Source organism: Gossypium hirsutum, chromosome A05, assembly GCF_007990345.1.
Source record: "Gossypium hirsutum isolate 1008001.06 chromosome A05, Gossypium_hirsutum_v2.1, whole genome shotgun sequence".
NCBI lineage: Eukaryota > Viridiplantae > Streptophyta > Magnoliopsida > Malvales > Malvaceae > Gossypium > Gossypium hirsutum.
In genome coordinates, this window is record NC_053428.1 from 8,927,203 (window position 1) to 8,954,160 (window position 26,958).

The 26,958-nt window shown below is 32.2% G+C and overlaps 3 protein-coding genes and 1 pseudogene across 3 annotated transcripts; 1 reads left to right on the forward strand and 3 right to left on the reverse strand.

Annotated features, from left to right (window-relative positions):
- The first annotated feature begins 1,078 nt into the window (after positions 1-1,078).
- On the forward strand, positions 1,079-3,027 carry LOC107901737 (uncharacterized). The gene is made up of 5 exons (XM_016895109.2): positions 1,079-1,307; positions 1,598-1,686; positions 2,096-2,177; positions 2,279-2,343; positions 2,640-3,027. The coding sequence occupies exons 1-5, from the start codon at positions 1,266-1,268 to the stop codon at positions 2,881-2,883; spliced, it is 522 nt and encodes a 173-aa protein (XP_016750598.1). The 5' UTR covers positions 1,079-1,265; the 3' UTR covers positions 2,884-3,027.
- Positions 3,028-5,848: 2,821 nt separating this feature from the next.
- LOC107959127 (scarecrow-like protein 33) lies at positions 5,849-8,502 on the reverse strand. Its single transcript, XM_016895108.2, has one exon. The coding sequence runs from the start codon at positions 8,090-8,092 to the stop codon at positions 6,128-6,130; it is 1,965 nt and encodes a 654-aa protein (XP_016750597.2). The 5' UTR covers positions 8,093-8,502; the 3' UTR covers positions 5,849-6,127.
- Positions 8,503-15,437: 6,935 nt separating this feature from the next.
- LOC107959125 (scarecrow-like protein 14) lies at positions 15,438-18,122 on the reverse strand (annotated as a pseudogene).
- Positions 18,123-19,510: 1,388 nt separating this feature from the next.
- LOC107959124 (telomere repeat-binding protein 5) lies at positions 19,511-25,561 on the reverse strand. Its single transcript, XM_016895102.2, is given in 11 exon segments — positions 19,511-19,915; positions 19,918-19,951; positions 20,526-20,589; positions 20,834-21,139; positions 21,633-21,874; positions 22,228-22,307; positions 22,411-22,473; positions 22,571-22,777; positions 22,894-23,728; positions 23,839-24,035; positions 25,381-25,561. Coding segments are annotated over 10 exon segments (2,097 nt in total). The 5' UTR covers positions 23,920-24,035; positions 25,381-25,561; the 3' UTR covers positions 19,511-19,730.
- Between the last annotated feature and the right edge of the window lie 1,397 nt (positions 25,562-26,958).

Sequence of the window (26,958 nt, forward strand, 5' to 3'; positions counted from 1 at the left end):
TACAGAATTAAAGTCCATGTATACAATTACATATTAAATTATAGTTCATGTACAATTTTGAGATTTATCCTATTTTTTAAAAATACAATTTCTAAGAAAAATTAAGAGATTAGGTCAATTTTATGAAAATACTTCTATTATCTTTTTATTTTTATTTTTAAGGTGTCATTTCTTGTGAAAATAGAATTTATAAAACATGTTTTTAAATAGACCCCAAGTCTCATTTTTTTTTCTTTTCTTAAGTGATGTAGGATATGAGTTTATGTAAGCTCATAATCCCATATATTTTAAGAAAATAAGATAAATGAGACTTAAGAGATTTATATAAAGATCTGTTTTGAAAGTTTTATTTTTATAAGTGGTGACATAAAAAAAATATGGTAGAAAAATGATTCTAGTTGAAAGCGTATTCGTAAAATTGGCTTAATCTCATGATTTTTTTTAAAAAAATAACTTAATCCAATAATTTTTTATAATTTTTTTTTTAAAAATTGGCATTTTTCATAAATTCACTCCATTCTTTCTTTCTTCTTTTTCTTTTTTGGGGAAAATATAACCAAATGAAAATTAGCTCGTGGATATTGTAAATAATTCGGTGTAATCATAGTAAGAAAATTGTGTAGAAAACCATTATTTTTGAAGTGTTGATTTCACTTCACTTTTTGTTGGTTACTTAATTTTAAATTTTCATCCATTAATTATGAGATTTATATTTGTTATATCTATTTTAAAAGTATTCATATGTCGAGTTTAAATATAATATAATATATTTTATATATTTTCAAGTCTGTTTCATTTGAAATATAAATTTAATTTTTTTCTAAACTCATTTATATTTACAAAAGATTAATTTTTAGCTCATTTTAGATGTTAATAGTAATTTTTTTTAAAAACAACGACAATAAGGTGAGTATGTACCCAAAATTGCAGAATGCTTTGATTATTTGATAGGCCTTCTTTCTAAACCTTGAATCCGCAAATGGCTCATTTACATTGGGCCAATTTGTGCTGCTGACCTAAAGTTTGAATTCGTCAGCCCAAGAATGAGCAATTGAAAGCCCTAAATTAGCTGTGATTAAAACAGAACCCAACTGAAATTGTGTTTCCCTAACCCTAAATTCTCGTTTTTCCTTCCTCCTTTTTCCCTCATTCAAAATAGTAGACTGAATTTTCCCTTCTCCTGCCGTAAAAGAGAAATTACGCGATTCAGATAAATTTAATTCCGAGGTCCTTATTTGACACTGAAGGAAATTTCGGATCCTTAAATGGCGAAGCGAGAGCTATCCAGTACTTTGAGGGGCTTGAAGGTAATAATATAAGAGAAAAAAATTTTCTTTGTATTATTTTTCCCCTTGATAATTGAGGTTGTTTTTTGCTTTAATTTATCTGTTTTTTTGTTGATTTTCTTCTTAATTTGCCAAAAAAAAAGACGTTGTATATAGATTCTGGAGTTCCAAATATTTGAGATTTGAACTTGGCCTTGTTTTAATTCATAGGGGTTTTGTATATTTTTTTAATTCTTTTGAAGATGGAAAAAGTAAATAAACCTTTTAACTTTTTTGAGTTCTGTTTTATATTCTACTTCATGCTATAATAGTTCATGCAAAGGGCAGCTCAGAGAGAGGAGAAAGTGAAAAAGGAAGAAGAGGTTAAACCTGAAGGGATTAGTACTATTACTAGAAAATGGTATTAAAATTTCCACCCTTTATTTATGAATTATCTTAAATCTGTAAATTATTTTAAACATTATTCTTTTTTAAGCGATTGTTCAGATTGCATCCAATACGATTGTATGATCGCATATAGCGTATACTTCGTTTGTTCCATGAACTTATACTGTGAGAGAGAAAACTAAGAGTCCATCTATGTTTGTTTCCTGGGAGTTAAAAGATTCTTGCAATGCCAATCATTGGACTAGATCCTTGATAATTATATTTTTGTGTAGGACAAAATTTCTAGTGTCCAGAATATAAAGAAAGAGGGATCTTTGTAAAATTGATTTGCGAGGATGTAATTACTTGTTGCATCTGCTCGCTTATGAGCTTTTCCTAGTTTCAATTTGTTTCAACTACAATTTATATTTGCAAACTTTCAGTGTGGTGATTATAGAAGGGGATCCTCGTCCTGGAGCAACTGTTGGGCGGATGTCATTTCGAAGTTTCAATCCTTCTATTGATGTGAGTGTATAGGTCATCTGAACTGATAATTTCTCTAACGACTTTTCACTTTGCTGGTCTCTTGTTGATTATGTCCTTACATGAACGCTATGTCTTGATAGAAACTGAATGAAGAAGCATCAAATGTGTCTCAGCCGGATGCCTCTGGTGGAAGAACTTTGTCTAGGTTGGTCTTCTTTTTTTTCCTTTTTTTTTTCTCCAGGGCTGCTGTAAATGTTTTGTTATTTCCTCCAAGTTTTTGAAAATTATATTGCAGATTGTGTTGTAATTATATAAGTCTAGGAAAGGATCTTTAATTTGGAGGAAAATCCAACATCAAATATTGGTAAGGAGCGTAGAGAAGAAATATGGGCATGTTGAGATGGAAATGCTAGTGGCATGTAGGTTTAGTTCGCTTTGAGTGCATGTGTTTGCACAAGATGTGAATTTTTATCTGACATTTGGTTCCTTGAATTGAAACAGTGAAAATGGATCTGCATCTGAAGCAACTCACTCAAAAGTTGGCACTGATAAACACGAAGGTAATGGAGACCTTAAGAGAAAACAATCTGTCATGGTTTCTGAACCAGAGTATCCAAATAAATCACCAAAAAATGGTTATGGCATTCAATCTACCCCTAGCAGCGGTAAAGCCTCATCCAAAAAGCAGTCAAAGCGCGAGAAACTGGACTGGAATGTTCTCAGGCCACCAAAGCCTAATAGGTGATCTTAATTAAGAAATTGTCTTCAACATAGTGTGGCCATTAGTATTACTTTTCAGGGTTCTCGTGAACGTGTAACGTTATCTCATATTATTAAAGCTCAGCCTTGTTAACTTTCAAATTTGTTTATTGAAGATAATTTTTATCTCCATCCCTACTAAATTAAGCTTATTCAATTTATAGTCGACAAACAGCTTTAATAAGCTTCCAGCATTTCCTGCAGGTTGCAATCTTATGAATGCTATAATTTTCTTCAAAATATTAAACATTGCTGAAGTATATCTATGTAACAACTCGAATTTTCAGTGGTGTCGGAAATAGTGGTTTGAGGTCACCAAATTCGGCACGTAAGTTAAATATGGTTTTAAAAAGATTTTTTAATTAGTAATTTGTATTTTATAATAATTTATTAAGTCAAGTAGTTTTAGAAAATGAGGTATTTATAAATATTTACGGAGTTTCATTAAGATGATATTAAAGTTTCTTTAAAAAATTTTAATGTTTTGATAATCAATTAATGAAAAAGGACTAAATTAATAAATAAGGGAGGACCTAAGTAATAAATGTACCTAAATTTAATGGATGAGGTGGCATAAGTCAAAAAATAATAAAATAAAGCCATTTAATGGCAAAATTGTAATTTTGGTGAAATTAAAATAAAACAAATTTGAAATTAGAAAGTTTCTAAACATTTTCTTCTTCAATTTTTCGTTCAAAACAGATATAGAAGAGAGCTTAAGCTGGGTTTCTTCAACTTTTTCTTCATGTGAGTTCAATTCTTACCCGTTTCTTATAATTTTTATGTTTTTGAAATTGTTACAATTAGGTCAAATTAAACATTACCCTAGTTTTTTATTTTATTAAAAATTTTGGAAGTTCCCATTAATAAATATTAGATGTTTTTCATGAATAACATGAATTTAAAGCTTTGATTATGTTGTATGATTTTTTTGTACAGTGATTTTGTTAAATATTAATTTTCGGATTAAATTGTGAAAAGATTAAAAATACAAGGGTTTGTTGTGAAATTATTGCATAAATGGGATGTTTTGAATATCATGAACATTTGGCTAGCTTGGTTTTGTATTAAAAATGATTAATTTTCATGTTTTGGGTTTAGAGACTAAATTGAATAAAAGTAAAACTTTAAGGATAATTTTTCAAAAATGACCAAATTACATAAAATTAATTGTTTTATTGTCTAAATTAATATATGGAATGAAATTATTAATTTATATCAATGTCAAGTGGAAAATAGAGGAAAATATAAAATTACCAAAATGTCCCTAAATCTTGATATTTCTGCAATTTAACCAGGTAAGTTCGTATGAAATGTATTCTGTAAAATTTTCATTAAAGTAAATGTTAATTGGTGATTGGTATTATATATTTATGTTCTATTGTTGGAATTGAATTATTGTTGAAAACATATTCTCAAATTTAATACTCGGTTTGGATTGAACATGGGATTTGAGTACATTCGTAATTTGGTGTATCATGGTATTGGAAGGAGACAACGCATTTACCCAAGTAAGCCAAGATTCAACATTTTTTGTGAACTCTCGTGTTTTACTTTCTGTTCAGCTTTCGAGCTTCTGTTGGTGTATTTGGGAGGACCAGCTCTTATGAGCTTCTGTTAACGATGTACTTTTATCCATAAGTCACTCTTCGATTTGAAAAATCCTTGGTAAAGTGATTTATTTAATGAATTTGAAAGTTATCTAACGATATTTTAAATAGTTCAACGGTTAATATTCTGTTACGAGAAGATATGAGTTTGATACAAACTAATACAAGTATATTGAAATGGTCCATGATATATGTATATGAAGAAACAAGTGTTGTTGTTTGATACTTAGACAAATGCCAAGCTGCTGGTTGAATAGTAATATGTTTAGTTATAAGTTGTATTGAAATGGTAAGTGTTCAAATGAAAATATGCTTAAGCTCATAAAAGAGTGGTAAGGTTTAAAGTTATTTAAAATCCTACTATGCTAGAGATGATATGTATAAGTGATGTTCTGGATTTTTTCACCTTGTGAGTTGTTGAATAGAGCTTCATGAATCTTGTGGTATCGATATTGGATTGTTCTTGATATGTATAAATTTCATATTTGAAATGGATTGATATGATTAAAGTTTATACGAGCTTACTAAGCATTCATTGGTTACGTAGTTGTTTTCCTATACTTTTAGATTATCGGAATCTCTATTGAGTTGGAAGCTTGTCGGAGTTATATCACACTATCCATCAGTTCTATCGGTACTTGGATGTTTTAATTTTGGTTATAATGTCATGTATTAGTATTTTGTTTAATGTTGGCCTGTATGTAATTTGTTGAGATTAGCCACTTATTTTGGCTTGTCCTAGTTGCCTAATTATGGCTTATTGATATGCAAAATGTTAATTGTAGGTTGCACAAAATTGGGTGAGAAATATGACTTGTAAAAAGGCTTATTTTCGTCCACACGGGCGTGTGTCTCAACCGTGTGTGACACACGGCCAGGTGACACGATCATGTGTCCCTTATATCTTTTAAAAAGTGCAAGTCAGTATATTTGCACGGCCTGGCACACGAGCGTGTGGCTTGGCCGTGTGGCACAAGTCAGTGAGTTACACAGGTTGGGACACGGCCGTTTGTTCCTATTTCGAATGTCCACACGGCCTAAGACATGGATGTGTGACCCTTGCAGTGTTGAAAATTTTAAATATTTCTGAATTTTTTTTAAATTTTCGATTTAGTCCCAATTTGTTTATAATGTATAATTTGGGCCTTAAGGGCTCGTGTAAGAGACAATATTTATGATTTTGATTGGTTTTTAACATAAATGCTATGTGATATGAAATATTTGCATTTTCTGGCTGTTTGATTTGTAAACTCTGATAATATTCCATAATCGTATTCCAATCGACGGATTCGAGTTAAGAGTGTTACAATATGATTATGAAAAATGATCACAAAAAAAAGATTGTCAAAACTCCAAATTTCATTGTCTAGTTTCACTATCGGTTACCTACAAACATGGGAAAAAGGAAAAGACAGAAAAGCTTAGGATTGTTTGCTATCTACATGCTTGATGCGAAACGAGCTTTAAGCCACATGCAACGACCCTTCTTAGAGTTGATATTTTACAAACATTACCAAACAGATAGGTGACTAAATTTATACAACAAGCGAGTCTTCATATCAGATGACCCCTATTACGGCTATGATTTGCCGGTTTAACGGCCTTAACTTTTACTCCTCATCACAGATACGGGTCATTCTTAACTGGTTTCCAAAAAGAAAGGGCATAAATAACTCTCCCTTTCCATCCCTGTAGCATCCACCGGCCATCTACGTCTACAGCAAAATCCCTATGATAATTACATTGGACCATATTCCTCACCTTCTTCATGAGCTCTTGTTCCAATGGCGCCTGCTTGAACCCTGCCCTCAGAGTCTTCGCTTGCCATTGCTTATACGTCTCCGGTCTTTCAACCCTCTCACTACCCTCGCATGCAACCACATTCATAACGTCCCTTCCAAGCACTTCCTTCTCATACATCATCCTTTCTGCATCTTCCCTACAAACATTAGCTTCAAATATATCGAACTGAGCAGAGAAATGGAAGAGGGCTTCTCGGAACCTAGTGACGAAGAAGGGAGCATTATATGTCCCATTTGCAACCCCGTGGATGAATATCGCTGGGTTAATGCTTTTGATCAGTTTCAGAACAGTGTCCCTCGCACTGGTCGGCGCCATTGTATCATCCGGAAGGTTCTTTAGCCGATACATGCAGTTAACAACAACCACTTCGTCGTAATTAATCTTTAGTTCTTCAAGTTGGATGGTTTCCCATTTCTTTGCTATCACGTTGTACTCAAACGGGACATTGAATCTCTCACAATACCTTTTCAAGCGACGCCCCGTCTCTTCCACCCTTTCTGCAGGTCGAAAACCTGGTTGGGGGAACTCAATACCTGTAATACGAAGCTTGGGAGGTCCACCGGCCCTTGCTGAGAGACGCTGGATAAGGCAAGGCCATTGGAACCCATAGCAAATGCCGAAATCAACGATGTGGAGCGTGGTTGCCATTTCTGCAACTTCCATTATCTTTTTATTGGCGCAAAAATTCGACATTTTCTTAGAAGGGCAAGCTAAAACATAGACGCCGTAAGCTTTTAAGACATCAGCAGCGGAAGTCTTGTTGCTTCCCAGATGTAAATACGATGGTGCTCCCTTGCCAGCCAAACGCGTTTTAAGTGCATTACCAAAGTAATGTGCCAATCTTTGGGTTCCATCTCCAGAATCAGAAGAGTGTTGACTTATCTGTTTCAGCAGCTCATTGGCAGTTCTTTGGTCATTAATGGCTACAGATTGTGCACATTGAATTAGGAGACTCCACAAATCCACCACTTCACTTCTTTTACTGCTTTTCTTCCTGCGTGACCCTGTTCCGCCATTGATAGACCCTTTCAGCTGCCCATTCTTCGGGGAGTTCCCGTTAAGAGAAAACTTTGGAGAGACCTCATTTTCACCTTTGCAAAGCAGCACCTCGTCGAATATGTCTGACTGTTCTGAATCTTCAAGTGAAGTTGCAGATTGCTTGCTTATCCTACCTTCTTCCAAATAATCACCATCCTCACGCTGATAATTTTTCCTTCCCTTTGAACTTAATGGTGATTTATACCTTCCATCAGGAACACAAGGCGATGATAGGATGCTTTGTGGAGGCAAAAGCACCTTGTCACCACTGTGAGGGGACTCAGTAAAAGGCTCAGATAAAGAGGTTCTTTCAAGAGAACCATACATCCCACTACTCGATTTAACCGAGTTGGTGCCAGTAATATTATAGCTGTTACTGGTTTGAGCGAGATTATCGTCTGGGAATGGAGAGATGGGGTGGAGTGAAAGTGGATATTGGTGGCCAAGGACTTCATAGAAGGATTTTTCAGCAGCTTGGAGAGCTAAACAATCCTGCAACATGCACGACTTTTCCTGCAGGTCTTCTTCCATTAGCATCTCATTTATGTACTTGAGCATCTCATTGGCGAAAGGGATATTATCAAGCGGATGTCCTTGGACACAGCTGCCTGATGATGAAGCATAACCATCAGGAGACTCTGGACTACCCTCTTTAAACCCATTAACTAGGTTGTGATTTGTATACGTTGGCTCTGACCCATTATCAAAGTTGAACCGAGGAAAATCTTGGAATAGTGTGTCCATCTAAAGCTAGAAATTAACTTATCTGATACAAAACGATCCGACTGAAATCGGATTGAATGAAAAGAAGGAAAAATACTAAAACCCGACCTACCTGATCTTGTTGGTTGCCAAGAATCTTGAGGGTGAAAACAAAAATGACGAGAGAGATGAATGTTGATTCAAGAAGCTAACAAGGCTAAGAATTGAAGTGAAGTAAAACTTGGGGGGAAGTAGTCAAAGAGCTAAGTAAAGAAGCTATATAATTTTCGTAGTTTGAAGAAACGAAACTGAAGATGCACTCCACTATAAAGCTCAACTTGATAAGCTTTGGAAAAGAAGCTTCGAGGAAACTACAGTTTGTGGCACAACAGCAGCCGCCTCCTACTCCGCGTTTTGAGACAAATTTTTTTGTGTCACCGGAGTCAAAGGAGAAAAATTGATTTCATTGGAGACAGGCTTATTTGACCCCCCTTCACTCACCTCTTGTTTTTATGATTTATTTTTTATAGAGTAAATGTCACTCATTAATCCTATATCAATTTAATTTAAAAATCATTAAGATACTAAATTTTTTATAGAATAATAAATATTAATACATAGTTTATACTTATATTAAATCATTATTGAATTAATGTGACTAATTAATTAAATGTAAATTCAATTTAAAAATTATTAAAAATTATTTACTTTTACAAAATAACAAATATTGATATAAAAGTATTTTTTTTCCGTTTTCGTGCTTTTTAATAAAATAAAATTATAGTAGAATTTCAACTACAGAGATATGAATTTTTTAAAAGAATTAACTTAAATTTTTATAAAGATTTTCTTTCACAACAACAACAAGAGTGCAAAGCCGTCTGTTATTCTTATAACAATTACAGATATTTTTCATGCAAGAATTACAGACAATTTCCGGTAATAATTAAACTGTTAAAATAAACGCCTAACTTTATTAAAACCATTTGAATATAAATAATATTATTATGAAAAAGGAGACATCCATTTTAACCTCTATTAAATTAGGATAGTTTTATATTATTTCTTATATTTTTACATAATTAATATTTTAATGATTTCATAATTTAATTTATAGATATAATTGTATTTTTCATACATATAAGTTTTTGATTTGATCCGATATCTCTATCATATCAGTAGATTAAGGTCTATTTTATTATTTTTTCATTCATTAATATCTAATAGAATGTATAGGACCCATGTAAGGCGCATATATTAAACATAAAAATTAACTCATGACTGATGATTAATAATGATTTTTAAACCAGATCAAGCCGCCAGTTGATCAGTTCAATTAAAAACTATTAATTTTTTTTAAAAAAAATCTGGTTCAATCGGCCTGTGATCTAACCGGTTCAAAGCCACTCTTTGGAATGATACCCTTATCGATTACAAATCTAATCAGTCTGATCGGTTGGTCCGGTGAAATTCAAACAACACTGATAATTAAACATGCAATGGATATTAATGGATGAAAAGTAATGGAGTAGAGCCAAATCTTATATCGATCTAAAATAGTATATATATTAATATTTATTGAATAGTTGAAAGTTCTTTCATATAAAAGTAAATGATAAAAAACTCTTAATTTATATCAAATTTGACATGCGTCATTTATATGAAAGAAATATTTAGTAAATCACAATAAAATTTTTAAAATAAAATAGATATATAAATGAATGGTTAAAATTTGTTTTTAGTCACCGTATTTTGCAAAAGTTGTAGATTTAATCCCTATACTTTAATTTGATCAATTTTAGTCCTTATCCTTTTCTAGTTTTGAAATGTTAGTCTTGACCCAAACAGTAGCTGTTAAAATCTATTTGATTAAATTTGATTATTATTCATGTACTATGTGTATAGTTATAGATTTAGTCCATATTTGTAACACCCCTTACCCGAGACCGTCTCCGGAATCGAGTACGAGATGTCATCCAATTTAACTTACCGATTCGGAGCATAAAAATTTGCTTTTAAAATTAAATTCACTGTTCATAACAACACTGTCCACCTGCGCAACTGTCACTAATTTAATTATAACTTGAGTTACGAAACTCAAAATTTAAATCTGTAAATTTTCCGTGAAACTAGATTCATATTCCTACTTACCATAAAAGTTTCAGAATTTTTGACTTAGCACATCAGTACAGTTTATTCATTAAAGTATCCCCTGTTTCACAGCTCGACAGATCTGACCTCTTGGCGCTAAAAATCAAATATCTAATTGTACAGAATTCATATAAGGTTACCATTAATTTATTTTGAAAATAGACTCACTAAGGAATCTAAACATATAAATTATGACCTATAATTATTTCTGTACAATTTATAATGATTTTCTAAAGTTAGAACAGGGGACTTCAAAACCATTCTGACCCTGTCTCACTAAAATTTAAATATCTCAAAATATAAAATTCCTTTGCCTACACCGTTTCTTTCATGTAAAAATAGACTTGATAAGCTTTAATTCTATATATCATTCACCCTCTAATTCCATTTCTACTATTTATGGTGATTTTTCACATTCACGTCACTGCTGCTGTCAAAGAAACTGCTTCTTTGAATTAGTTACCATTTAAACATACATAACTCCAAAACATATTCTTTAATAACTACTTCAATAGCTAACATTAGCCATATCATTTGGACATGCTCAAAATGATTAAGACTCTATACATGCCATAGTTTAAACATTTTGAAAAGCACATAATACCGAGATGGTTATGATAGTGTGATACGAGCTCCGACGGTCCACTATTCGATCAAGTTCAAATCACTATAAAACAAAGGAAAGAAAGAGATGTGTAAGCTATAAATAGCTTAGTAAGTTACATGTAAACAATAATTACTCAATTAATAATTAACACTTTTAACATATAACTAATCAGAACATTTCTTAGCAATTTCAATCACTTACACATACACAATCTTACCAATTCACTTGCATATACATTTTCACACTTAACATTTCATATTCACTTTAATTCATTATTAATCCCGTTGAACACTTGGAATATACACGGATACGTAGAGATTTAGCACATAAGTGCCACACTGATATGTAGCCGAAGCTACCACTGATATGTAGCCGAAGCTACCACTGGATGTAGCCAAAGCTACCACTGAAATGTAGCCGAAGCTACCACTGATCAATAACACTGGAAATGTCCACGGGTCTGCTCACACAAGCTGTCAGGTGTCTGCAACACATGCTAGATCACCCAGCACCCGGGACTCACTGTAACACTGTAACACTGGTCTCTAGTGACATGTCACTTGTATCCAATTCTATTCCTAAGTTCAACCGGGAATTTACACTTAACACTTTATTTTCAACACTTTATCACTTGAATAATTCATGAACAACTTTCCTTCCACATTCAATATTAATTCACATATCAAATATAATTCACAATTTATACAAATATAACTATTATTTACATATAACTTACCTCGGATGCAAAACGACTATTTTTATAATTTAGTCGATAACTTTCTCTTTCTTGATCAAGCTTCAATAAGCATAAAAATACGAAAATAATTAAAAACGGGGCAAGAAATCACTTACAATTGATATTAGGAAAATCAAAACCCTTAACTATGGTAACCTGAAACTTTCGGCAGCAAGCTTCTGATTTTTTTGAAGAAGATGGACACTTATTTTCTCTTTATTTTGTCTTTTACCCAATTTGGACAAAAATGCCCTTGACCCATTACTTAGATATTTTTCTAGAAATACCCTTTTGTGTCCATAACACTAATTTATGGTCTAATTGCCACATAAACACTTCCAATTTCATGCAATAATTCAATTAAGTCATTTAATCACTAATTAGACACACTTTGCATTTTTCTCAATTTAGTCCTAAAAATTCAATTAAGCACTAAAGTATTAAAATTTCCTATCCATATTTTCACACAATATTTCAATCAATCAGTAACTAATAAAAATTTATAAAATTAAACTATTTCACTTCGGATTTGTGGTTACGAAACCACTATTCCGATTAGGCCCTATTTCGGGCTATCACAATATTCTTCAACTAAATCATTCTAAATCTCTATATATTTTCCACTTTTAAAATTTTAATCTTAACAAAAATAAAAATCATTAATCTATGAATTAATTTTTTAATAAATAAAATATTAAAATAAAATTATACATATAATAATATATTTACCTCGTCAAATTCATATAATACAATTAGCAAACGCAATTGTGGACCATCACCAGAAGCGAATGCTTCCCATTGTCTGGAACTTGAAGCAGAGGGAGGGTCCCTTCACGATTCAGTATTTGGAAAAGGGCATTTCGCTCAATTAGTAGCAAATTGTGATATCAATTGACCCCACCAAATATCATAAAACATAAAGGCAATATTCCCATGGCCGAGCCTAATAGAAAATGGCGGTATCTGTTGACCCCACCAAATTTAAAACAATAATTTATGAAAGCGATCAATTAATTGAAAAATAATTTGTATAAAAATAAATTAATTTTTTTTACAAAATAAAATAATTAATATTGGGTCTTCTTAATTTGATAATAACATTTGTTTCTTTTCAAGCTTTATTAATTAATCTTTAAAAATTTTAATATTTGACTTTATTTGTAATAGATTAAAATTTTTAAACGAGATTTACTTTTTTTTATATATAGTTATTTTGGAATGTTAATTTCGTATGACATTTTGATTGGGTAATAAATGGTATTAACTCAAAACCTTGCATAAATTAAGATGGATTATCTTTAGAAGGTTGAATTTATTGAATATTGATTAAAAATTTAACATTTTTTGTTTTTAAATTATTATTCTCAATATAATTATTTTAAATCTTGTATTTGTGTTTATTTTGTAATTGACATATTTTATCCTTATGATACAAATACTTGCAAATAGAAAAATAACAAAAAGAAACATTAGTTTTGTAATAATTTTTCATTTAATTATATTATATATTAGTTGATCAAATATTAATATTATATATTAATATTTTTCAATTTTTAAATATTTTTATTTTTCAAACTTTGATAATATAGTCAAAATTTTCTAATTCAGACTTATTGCATGAACACATATTGATTTGTGGATTTATATTTAATTATTGACTTCAAATAACACATCATCAAAAAATTTAAAATTAATGTATTTATATAGATATTAATTTGAATATGAATGTATTAAAAATTCGAGTGAGCAGATTCCATGTACTGCCTTGATAATTAAAATATCTATTTGCGAGTGAATTGAATTTGAGTTGCGCTAATTGTATTATTGTTAGAGAAAATTAATGGCCAGGTTAGGAAGAATTTGCATAAAAGAACACCCACAGATTTCAATCCGCCAATGATTCTCTGTGCTCAAGTACACTAGAAGCACATGTTTGAAAAGTCTTAAAAAAAGTTTTATCTTCAATAAAATTGTGTTTCCTAACAATATTAACTTTTTATTTAATATATATTTTATAAAAATATTAAATGTGATAAGTAAATAATTACTTATCATTTAATCTTGAAAAATATTAAATTGTTTTCATTTTTAAAAAAAAAATATTTTTAAAATAAGCTATTTGCTCTTTTAATATAAAATATTTAAATTATAATATTTATCTTTTATCTAAACTATTCAAAATAAAATAAATAACATCATATTAAAAACATTAAAATTATGAAATAATAAATTTTTAAAATCAAAATTTACTATTATCAAACAAATGAATTGCTTATGTCAAAAAGTTTTTATAATATAAATTCGGTACTTATAATGTTTAGTGCTTATTTCAATATTTACTTTTTCAGTTTATCAATCACAGACTTGCTTGAGGATGATAAAAGACTTGGACACAATAAGTTTTCATTGGATCCAATTTGATAGAGTTGATTCTTTTTCTAAAAGGTTGAGTTGAATAAAATGTAATTTTTCAATTAGTCAAATCAAGTTTAGGAAAAACCCGACCCACACAAAATAATTATCAAAGTACACTTTTAGAAATAATATTAATTTTAATATATATAATAATATTTATATTAATATTTTTCTAGCACAATTATAGCTGGAAACTATTAACAGTCTCACTAAAAATAAAATATATAAATATATAAAAGAAGTAATTAAAAAATTAAAATGGTACTCAAGTATACTTTAACTTTTAAATTAAATTAAATAAAAAAATAAATATTTAATATTTAATTTCGAAAAAGATGGATTTATGTTAGAATCTAAATGGCATGATTAAAGTTGATGAAGTTAGCTAATGGTGATTGTCCGCTATTTATAAAATTAAGTTTCAACCATGTACAATGGATGAGGCACTGTAGTTTTGACGTTGGTATGATTTGGGTCAAAGTTCAAAAAGGGAAAGAATAAAATGAATGAAATCCAAATCCGATTCAATGAATCTCATTCACAAATCCATGCTTTCTTTGAAATTAAAAAAAGGGTTCACGTCTAATTAAAGACTCAATACAGAAAGCAGCAGCAACAAAACAAATTTGCATTCGACTCTGCTTTCATGCTGATAAGGAGATGCATTAATGTTTGTTTATAGCCTCCAAGCAAGGAAAATTAGCTCATCTAGCTTTGCATTTTCACTCATTTAGGTTAGGTCAAGAATCTTAATTTTGGATATGCCTATACAATCATCGAAAAATATTTCTTTTTAATTTATTTCATAATCATAATAACATTTCATTTAATTTAAATATTTCAAAACAAAAACAAAAATTATTGAATAGAATAATTATCACTTAATATAAAAAAAGCTATAATAGAAATAAATTATCTATTTTTCAAAACTTTTTTATTATAAAATTTAGCATTTAATTTTGGGATAAACATCAAAATCTAACGTGCAATGTTGTACATGAACTTTGATTTTGTGTAATTTTATATATGAAATTTTGATTTAATTCAATTTTCACAAATCACTAATAATATTATCGAATTAACATCATTTTACGTTAATATATTGCATCTACAAACAATTATATTAATCTAATTTAAAAATAAATAAATATTCATTTCTTTAAATGTATACAATTGAATCAAAATTAAAGTTTTATGTATACATATGATTTATAATTTAAATTTCACGTGTATAATTATACCAAATCAAAGTTCGTACATCAAATCACACATTAAACTAAAGTTGATGTATCAATTTAATATTTAACTCCTTTTTAACTTTTGATAAAAGAACATAAGTATATTTATAAAATTCAACACATCATTTTTACTAAGAAACAATTCAAACAGCCTATAATATATCCAAATATAAAGAAAACAGACAAAATTGATCTGTTGTATTTATAGGCTAGATTCATGGCATCCTACCTGAAATGCAACTTTCTCTTGCATTACCTGACCAAGCCCAGACTTTTGTTATTATAATATCATTTAGTCCCACTACTACAACTTTGGGATTTTCTTATTATTACAATATACATTGTTAATGATAAAAAGATATTACCTTCTTTGAGAGTCGTTGATGCGTCCATACATTTAGAAGTTTACTGCTGATGAGTAATGCATATATAACTTGGGGATTTTCTTATTATTATATTATACGTTAGGGAATAAGAATGGTATGTTATTGAAGAGTGAAAGATTTGCTTTATTTGTATTGAACTGATCTGAAGTTCCCTTTCCTATCAGAAAGATGTAATCTGCACAAGTATAGGTTACATGAAGACTGCTACATTACAGCCCCAGCTATTTTGAATCATGTGCTTGAGTTACATTCCAGGAGTCATAGAGAAACAAGGCCTATTCTCAAGATTGTGGCATGCCATGTTCTTTTACTTGTCCTAAAAGTTTAGATTAAACTTCGGATACTGAGTTATTTCAGTTTGATGTATATGCAAGCAGATTAGTCCTTTGACAGGTTTCCAGCAAGAAAGTGCATGGATAGCTTTCCCTTTCCAGCCTTGAAGCATCCACTGGCCATCCACCTCAATATCAAAACCCTTGTGGTAGTCCGATTTCAACACTGTCCTTGCCCTATTCAATATATTCTGCTCTAATGGAAGCTGCCTGAAACCAGCTTTCTGGTTCCTCAACTGCCACTGCTTGTATTTTTCTGGTCTGTTAATTCTGTCCATCCCTTCATATGCTATAACATTAATGGCATCCCTTCCAAAAGTTTCTTTTTCAAGAAGCAATCTATCTGGATCTTCACCGCCTACATTGGCCTCCAGGATGTCAAACATTGCTGAGAAGTGGAAGAATGCCTCTCGAAATCGATTGATAAAGAATGGGAAGTTGTAATTCCCATTAACAACTCCCTGGATGAAAAGATCTGGATCCAATCTCTTGATCAGCTTTAAAACCATGTTCCTTGGACTGTTCAACATAACTGAATCATCAGGAAGGTGCCTTAGCCTCTACATACAGTTAACGACGAGCAACTCTTCTCTTTCGATATTTAGCTCCTCCGCTCGGATGGTTTCCCATCTTTTTGCTATGGCATTGAACTCGAATGGGACATTAACATTCTCACAACACCTTCTTAAACGACGACCTATTGCTTCAATTCTTTCTGCAGGACGGAAACCAGGTTGGGGAAAATCAATTCCCGTGATGCGAAGCTTAGGAGACCCGCCGGACCTTGTTGAGAGCCGGTGAATAAGGCAAGGCCATTGAAAACCATAGGCAATGGCGAAATCAATAACATGGACCGTGGTTGCTTTCTCTGCTAGCTTTGCAATGTTTCGATTTGAAAACAAATTTGATATACTCCCGGAAGGGCATACTGAAACATATAAAATGTGGGATTTTAAGACATCAGCGGCCAATGTAGTATTGGATGGAATTTGGGTGAAAGGCGCCCTGGTACCATTTAAGCGTATTTCGAGACCCTTGGCAACGTAATGAGCCAACCTCTCAGTTCCATCACCATAGGGCGAAGAATAGTACCTGATCTTACCAAGTAGCTCAGTTGCAGCTCTTTGGTCATAGACGGCAACAGCTTGTGCGCATTGAGTTAGGAGACTCCCAAAATCCACCATTTCCTTTCCATTGCCGACTTGTTTCTTTGCAGGTATTCTTTTACTATTATTTCTTTTCAACCCTCCATTATCTTCCAACTTGCTGTTGGCTGTTCTATTCTGATATGCTTCATAAAGAGGACATGACATGGACACACCATTCCCAGTCTTAACAAGGAAAACCTCGTCGAACATGTGTTCTTCAGACAAACCTTCTACGGCCATTGCTAAATGCTTGTTTTTCCTCCTTTCTTCCAACGAATCAAAGTAGCCGTGTGGATCATTACTCCAGGTTGATTTGTTTGGGACTTGTAAATTGTGATGGAAATGAGGAGGTGAAGAGGGATACTTCTGAGTTAGAACATCATAGAAAGCTTTCTCCGCAGCTTGGAGAGCTAAACAATCCTGCAACATGCAGGGTCAACACTACATCTTCTTCCATAAGCACATCGTTTATGTAGTTTTAACACAGCGTAGGAGCAGTAGGCGTTTTCATTACCGTATGGACAATTTCCCTCTGAGTTGGAACCAGGATGGTTGTTTGATTTTGCTGAACCAGGATCCACCCTACAATTGGACCCATTAACAGGATTCTCAGCCATTGTTGAATGAAAATGTCGACCCAGGGCAATTACAATAATGAATATGTTGAACCGTTTTTGAAAGTCCCAAGGTAGGACCAAACCTTTAGCCGCCTGGTAACAACAAAGCTGGAGAGACGACATTCAATGGAGTTATTAAAGAAGCAAAAAAAAAAAAATGTAATAAATTTCTACTTTGAAAGCTACCTAAAATCATTGTCTACACCACAGAAAGACTCCATCATTGAATATTATATTATGTTTCTATATGTATGCTGATAAAAGAGAAAGGTATTGCTAGGTTAATTGAGCCAGAAAAAGTGAACCAGTCTCATCTGTCTCTGATGTATTATATGACGTACACCTGAGTTTGCAGAGCTCTTTATTTAATTGAAAAGATAATTTTTCCATCTCATAAATCTGACTACCACTGATTCTAATTGTTTATCATATTCATTCATGACAAAAAAAATCTAATATGTTGATGGGGACACAAACTTATCGAATAAAGGTGCACATAAAATCAAATACAAACATCTCTTGTAGTAATTAATTTAATTTTCTTAATCATTGTAATGTTTTCAGTTACAAAAGTATAATGATTTATCATTTTCCTTAACCAAGATAATATAGTTTATAGCTACATAAATAGCCACCAAAAAAGAAAGAAAAACAAAATTATTGTGGGGGGAGACATCATTCAAACTAATTAATTATAGGATTCATGTTAACCAATAGTTTTCAAACAGAGTTTCTCATCATTTCTTGTCTCCAACAACAGTAATAATTGCAATAATTAATATTATAAGTGGATGTTATTTAGAATAAAAAATTTGACTTACTACTCATTAAAAGTAAAATATACTCATACCTTGGCTTATAAATCATTTGAACATGTACATTTAATTAAGTATATTGGTGCTTTGAAAAGCCTTAGGCCGACACTATGGTTTGACAATGGGCTTATAGTGCTAGGACCTCAATTCTAGTCTGTTTGGGTTTATTGAATTAAAAAATAATCCAAGTCTAGCTGAAAAGGTTTTAAAAAAAATCCAAATTTTGATTTATTCTCTTTTTTCATTGAAGGTAATAATATGTATGTTTTTGCTTGTCCAATGCCATATATGTTTTTTAAATTTGTCTATCAAACATTGCACAACTTCCCAGGTTTTATTACATCTACTCTCTCTCTCTCTTTTTTTTTTTTATGTACCAAATTATATAAAAGTGAAACTTTTACCCTGTTCATTATCAAGTCAAACCAATGATACTTCTTAATTAACACGAAATTGTGATCCAAATGATCCATAAATAAACAATGGTAGAATTTCATTTAAGACCCCCATCTAAAATCTAGTCCACAAATATTTTCCCTTGGAACAAATCATTTGACATTCATCTACTTTTCAAGATGAGACATTTTAAAGACTCGGAAAATAAAAGAAAAGAAAGCCAGCCCAATTTCAATTAAGTCGAAGGAGTAGGAATCTTGTTTTGTCTTCATTATTTTCGCTTTTTGAAAATTTCAAACTCAAATAATGTATAAATAGCTTTTTGTGAAAGAGACTGAGGGTGACATTGCAAGTGTTAATAAATGCTACCACTAGGAGAATAAATGCCTGAAAATGCCACAATGTAATATTAATGACCTTAGCCTAGCAAATAGTAGATGCCAAGTGAATCCATAATTTATTTTATATTATATTCACTTCTTCAATTAATTTTCTTTCTAAAATAATGCATAATCATTTTTTAAAAATAAAATTCAAATCACAATTCTTTCTCGGTTTTCATTTGCAGCACGCTATACATCATGTGTAAGCCAAATAACATGAATGGGAAATGATTATGTGAAGTTTAATACAGTCAGCAAGCCTTTATTTAATCAACCATTCACAGAAGGGCCAAATATTTTTGTTCCAAGAGAATAATCACATGCTAAGAGCAGACCATAAAATATTACATAGATTTCTTGGTACTTCTATTTCATCCTTGTCATACCTATTATTTTTTACATAATCATAATAAACATACAGGAAATTAATAATTAAAAAAAATCCTAAACCCATAATCAACCTAAGATATTTTCGTCATCATCACATCGGCCACTACCTATCATTGTAGAGTTATAATGGGGAAGGCAGCTCTCTGGCAGCTGCTGCTGCTTGGCTTGCTGCTGAGACCAGTAGGTGTGGGCGTTTAGAACCCTGTCCAAGAGTTCTTGGGGTACCGGCTCTCCCCGCCTTTGCTGCGGGATATTCTTGCCGTGTGCAGTAGTGTTTTCCACTTATCCTGCACGATCCCATTGAATACCATCACAACCACATGAAAATGCTTTTGATCTACCAATCAACAGACTACAAAGGAACAACTCATGCTGTTTGTTCCCCTTTTCCAACTGAAATACCAAAAGCAGCAGAAATTTCCAACTAGCCGAGTAACCGTGTATTATTCATGTACAATCATACATCTATATAAACACATATTTATTGGGAGAAATCATGCAAGATTAAGATTCAAAAGATTCCTTGTAGTGATCTTACAGATAAATCTACAAAGTTTGTAAGAGCTCATATAAACCACCAATCAACCTGTTGTACAAACAACTATGTGCCCAAAACAAATCAAACTACGTACACTGGTGGGTCCAAGCCATAAACCAGACCTTTTAAATTTTAAAAAGAAGGGGTTTAAACAAAACCCTTTAAGAAACAAACAAAGGACCTTATAACGGGATCAAAATATAACATACAAGAAAATATGAAAGAGAGAAGCAGAATTATCAGCAGGTAAAGAGATTAGCCCAAAATAAGAACATAAGAGTTTTGCAGTTGCTTTATGAAAAGAAAGTAGAGTTTTGACTTACCTTCAAATCAACATAAGTGCGATGCTTCGCATTATCAAAAGCTCTTAGTTTAACATCACGCCACCTGCATATTAATAAAGTATAGAGTGAGTGGCAAAGAAACCAGTTTCTAAGTTACATACAGTATATTCCTGATAGTAAAGTATGGTGTGACAAGAAAACAGTATCTTCTGAGTTCTTAGTACATAGTTTTCCATAGAGCAAGCATTCACGCAAAGTTCGGATTGGGTATCAAGCTGAATCAAATTTCAAAGACACGGCCACAGTTCAACAGCCCCTCATAGTTTCTTCATTTAGTTCAAACATACCTTCCAGTTCCAAGTTTCTCAACGGCCTGAACCAAGGCTTCAACTTCAGCAATAGAGAAAGGTCGACGAATTCTTCGCTGCGCAACTTCAGATTGCTTGGATTTCTTATGAACGGGAACTGCAGCTAATGTTTCCACGCTCATTGCTGGTACAGCTACCAATGCTTTAGATTCAGTTGTGCTTTTGTCAAACATGTCAGCTGTACAATCATTGTTGCTCTCAATAAAGTTGCCCGCATTGGGTATGCAAGGCTCAGTTGAGGGATGACAAGTAACCTGATTAACTAAACGAGGATTTGCCGGATACCTAGCAAGAAACAGTATTAAATCATAAACTGAATCTGCACAATAACCAAAATAACTCTTATTTGATCTGACGGTCCAGGCTCAAGAGTATTTAAGAGAGATATGCATAAGAACCTTCAATTCTAACATGTAAAACCTAGGCATTTTTAATTACATGAACCATGGGATACTCATGCTACAACTTTCCAGGACTGACAAGCTCCATGCATTTAAACCATGCAGCCTCATGAATGAGAATACTGTTATCGGACAAAAAGTTAGCCTCCTCTCCAAGGCTGTATTCAGGAGAACAAAGTTAATCTAGAATACCAAGATTCCCATAGTTGCAAGTAATAGCAACGTTTTCCCCTTTTTCCAAAAATAGAAAGAAACTACCTAATTAGAAATGACTGTTCTTTTCTATATGTTTTAACTCTAGAAAACAACGAAATAAGACCCTTATTTAAACCATCATGAGTAGATATCTGCCAAACTTGTAAAACTATTTTTATTACCTAGCTAGAGGTAGAGGTATGTCATGGGGAAGTGTTAAAGGAGAACCTCCAGGGCATAAAGAAGGGGAAGCATGTGATGGGTTAGGCTCCAGGCTAAAACCTAGAGCATCCATCTGATTATCACGAGAAATTCCCGTCTGCAGCAGAGTTTTATTATCATCCCTAACCTTCTTTCCTTGAAGCAGTACACCAACACACAATCCACCTCCAAGTATCGCTGTTACTGCCTCCTTAACAGTCCTCTACAGGTATTTCACATCATTAGAAGGAATGTAATGATGAAGCCAGCCAGTAGATGAGACAAGTCACTGGAATTATAATTTAAAAAAGATACTACCCAAAGTATTCATCATGGACTGAAGATATATGCTGCTCTCAGAAGGACATAAAATGCATGCTGATAATGAAACAAATAGAACAGACATAATTTTTCAAGGTCCAAATGAAGCAGAATGTAGTAAGTAAAATCCATAATAGCTTCACTAACAGCATACAAAAAATTAAATGCCAAAAGTATTTGAATGCATTCTGTGTCAAATTATGGAACAGCGGCCAAATGTTTTACCACAATAATCAGACTCTGAGATCATTATACCTTCAAAGAGCCAACAGTTGCAGATTCTGGAATTTCAATAAATAATTCTGGTACCCTGAAAGATTTGATCCTGAGCTTCACTGAGTAAAAGGAAAGATATCTTGATGTAAGAACCTCTTTGTATGCCAGACACCAATCAAGTGAAAAGATACATATGGATAGCTCCATCAAAGGCTTTCATACCATGAGGGTCCCTAGAGTTGAATGATTTGCGTTGGTCTGCTAGTGAAGATGACTCTCCAGTGACTGCAAAAGGTTTAGAACCAATATGCGTAATACTGATGTTAGCAATAAACACCAAGAAAAGAGAACAATAGTGACAGATGAAAAGTACACAACTCACCTCCATGCATCTTTGAATATAGAATGGAAGCTTTTCCATTGATATTCTTCTCAGGTAAATCAGAAATGCCCTCACTGATGGTTCCTCCATCTGAGTTTGACTCTGAGGTATAGTGTAAAAACTTTCTTTTTTTGAAGGGGAAGTTCCTTCCAGACCTTAGGCGTTTATAAGTGCTCCTATTGCAGTAACCTGACTTCAAATTCTCATCTGAAGGATCAAGATATCCATTTAATTAAAAATTACGTACTTGTCAATATCTGTTGAATGGCATCCAGACAATATACTCAAAATTGCAATGATTTTGATTACAAGAAGCCACATACCATAATTGGAATATGTTGCATTCTTTGATCTCAGAGCCACTTTCCAGTATCTAGAAGCCAGTATCTTCCTAATTCTTCGGTCTCCAATCCGAGGGGTTGACCTAAATGGTTCTCTTATGGGGCTAGGGTGAGTACACCCTGAAGATTTTTCATCATCATCTCTACTAACTACATTTACATCATACTGCTGTACGGGAAAGGAAATAAAGGGGTCGTGTTCCCCAAATGAAGGTGCCTTAATACTACTGTCTGAGCTAACTACAGCAGGGGGTTTACCATCCAAGACAAGTGGATCCTCCAAGGGGCATTTATCAGCCACTTCCCCAGTTGAAGCCTTATTAGTTCTATCCAGTTCCTCATCCGTCAACACTTTATTTTCAGAAACTGGTTCAACACAATCACCAGGTGTCCTAGAAACAAATGGACCTGTCTCTAACTTACAAGCCAAACTTCCCATTTCATTCTTGATTTTTCCATTTATCAACTTCTGAGAATCGAGTCTTTCAAAGCACTCAGAAGTTGTTAAGGCAGAAGTAACTCCAAATTGGTTGCCATTTTGTAGGCTACGGGATTCCCTAGAACTATAATTTGGGTCATTAGTTTGGGGAACAAGTTCAGAAACATTGCAAGTTTCTAGCTTCAATGACTGATCTCCATCCTGCCTTTCCTCTTTTACATTATTTTTTTCAACTGCAGACTGATCTTCAGCATTCCATGAGTTATTAGAAGCAGGAGAACTTTCTTTATCTAGCAATAACGTCCCAGCTACAGTGGCCAGTAAATCAAATGCACTAGTTTGGTTGCCTTCAACTCTCTTTCTAAAAGGAACCCTTTTCTATAAAAATAAGTAAAAGTAGTAATTTAAAATAGATCAGCATTTTCCCAAACAGAACATGGAAATGGAGTAAATATGAAATACAACACCATCATACTAAAATATATTACCCTAGCTGATCTGGTTGCTCGAGGAATAGCGGGCACCTGATAGCCATTGAATCCATAGTCTAACCTCTTCTGCAACACCATGTCTCAAAGATGGAACCACATCGAACACATTATAAGCAATGAATCAATTTCCAAGAGATTGAAAGTATATGTGATTATATCAATCAATGTCTCGACTAAACTCAGATGATTGGACCCTGATAAGAGATTAATGTAAGAGTTAGTCTAAAAGACATATAATTAACAAATAAAAAATTACTACCATTTAAGAAATAATTGGACAACAGGATTTGAAATTCAAGGCATGACAAAAGAAATCAAAAGAACAGAAAATTGCACTCCTATAAGAAAATAAACATAATAAAAAGTAAAAACATATAGCAAAGTAGAATTCATATGCCGCTGCCAAAGACGGGGAACCCTCTAACTAATAAAAAGTAATTACAGATTAAAACTGTGCTTATGACTTTTAAGCTTTTACTGGTTATTTTCAAATTTTACATGGGAATTCAGGCCTCCAACTCCAACCAAACTTTCTGGTTGTCGGTAAGCTTCAAAAAGATCCACATGATCTGATAAGAAATGGAAAATTCCATACTCAGCAGTCAACCCTCCATCTCCAGGTGGCCTTCAATGAAACTCTTTATACTTAAAAATAAAATAAAATTCAAACACAAGCTTTTGCATCAAACCTTAGATGGATCAAACTAATAAACTTGCCGACTTAAAAAAAAAACGTCGAAAAGGAAAGAGAACAGATGGAGACATTTGAAGAAAAGTTTTCTTTTCAATTATTTTTTCAAAACATCTAAATTTTCCAAATTGAGAAGAGAGATGAAGAAGAAAGTAAAGAGAAATTAGCAATTTTTTTGTTAAAAAGGAAAACCCTTAAACCACAACAAAACCCCGAGAGATCAGATTCAGCCCCAAATAACTAACTCAGGCTTCAACGCTAGAAAATGGAAATTCTTGGTAAGTTCGATAAATTTTGGTTTTAAGAAGATCTAGAACCCTGAAGAAAAGATCTATCTTGTAAAACCAAAATATACAAAAAAAAACTGAGAAAAAAAAATTCTTTGATCATCTCTTCGGCTTTTCCAATAGGTTGTCTCCAAAATCGCAGATCGAATGCGTTATGACCCAAAATTATCGACGAAAGAAGAATTTAACGTTAAAAAGTGGCAAAATTTTAAGAATTTTCAAAAGAAAACGAAAAACAGAGGAGGAAAAGAACGGACATTTGAATGCTTAAAAGTTGTAAGCTTAAAAATATTAAACCTTTGGGGTCATTTAGCAACTTTCTCCTCGCATTACCAGCCAAAATCGAATTTTCCCTTCCACTTTCTCACCGTTTCTAGGCGGCCAAACAGAACAAACCCGAGAACTTTCGGGGGAAAGATAATCAGGAAAAATAAATTATTTTCTCACCTATAAGCTATGAACTTTTCGCTCAAAAAATGAAACTCGAAACCAAACTTAAGATCGCAGAAACAACTAACCAAAATGAAAATTCTCTTACCAGACGAGAAAAAAAATACTCACTTCCATTTTCTACCCCATATTTTCCCCAGAAAACAGAAGGGAAATCTTCTCTGTGCTTATCAAGCAGAAGCCATCTGGAATTTTCTCTTGAAATGTCAGTTTATTTTTCTCACCAAAAACAAAACAATTTGCGTTCTTTTTCCCCCCCTCTAATCGCCTAAACCCTCTGAAAACCACTCAATTTTTGCTTAAACCCCAGGCCTTATACCATTGACCCCTAGTTACCGGACCTATCGGTAGTCACCATGAACTTCACCGGTTATAACCGGTATGAAGGAACCACCTAAAGACCGGTTCTTCGTTATTGGATGACCCCACCAGTGTTTTAATCCTCTAAGATTTCGACAGGTGTATCAAACTTAAATCATGCGGCTATGGAATAGTTGCAGCATCGAGAAAACCGACGGGTGACACAGAGAGTGATTTATTTTATATTTAGTATTTATAGTATAATTTTGGGGATTGGGGTTTTGATAATTGCTGTTTGGTAAGCCATTGTCATGTCCACTTAGGTTTTGTTTCTTAGTAAAGTTAATATATAATAATATTATTATCCAGAATTTGAAAAACTTTTGGCTCTAAAAAATCTACAATAATTTTATTATAATAAATAATATTATATTTAAATTTTAAAAATAATATAATGTTCTGCATTTTTTTGGCACTAAATTTTACTGTGTTAATAAAAATTCGTAACTAAATTGATGTAATTTAACATCGTAGGAAAAATACAACTTAAAATAGAAAAATATATATTTATAAGAATATTCTCTTTTTTTCCCTTATCAGATTCTTGTGGACGTGGAATAGTAAAAAGGAAGACGATGAAGAAGCTAATCATCACGTGCGTAACAGATCTAGACCATATATTTCTTCTTTGTTTTTTGGGAACACATTTATTTATTCCCTTCCCTTAATGATTTTTTTAAGTATTAAAATAAGCCTCAATATTTGGTATATTGGTATTATATTTTTTTAGTACCACAAATAGAATTGTAAATTTACTGGTATCCTATTTATTTTATATATTTTTAAAAAATTTTTATTATAGTTTATATACATTTGGAATTTTTAAATATCATTAAAAATTTACCAAATATTTTTTCTAAAATCAATTCTAATAAGTTAGGTATACGTTTTATATTATATTTTTTTTACTTATCATAAATACAGTAAGTAATTCCATAAAAAAAACAAATAAATATTATAATATATTAAAATTTAAACATAAATATAAGAAAAAATATTTTGTATACATTAGGATTTTTAAAAAATATTTTGTATATATTAGAATTTTTAAACTCTACACGCAACGTTAATATAATAACAAGTATTCTATAAAATATAATAAAATATGAGACAATGACAATTATTCAAGTCTACTTGTAAAATTTAAAAAAATACACACTTAATGTAATAAATATTAATCTAATACTTAATGCATTAACATGAAAAAATGTTACCTAACTATTTAAAAAAGAAAAAGAAAAAAAACGTTATCTAACTTCTTAAAAAATAAATTTGAGATCATGTCTTTTTTTTTAAACAAAAGCCAAATGCCAGGTCGGAAAATGCACA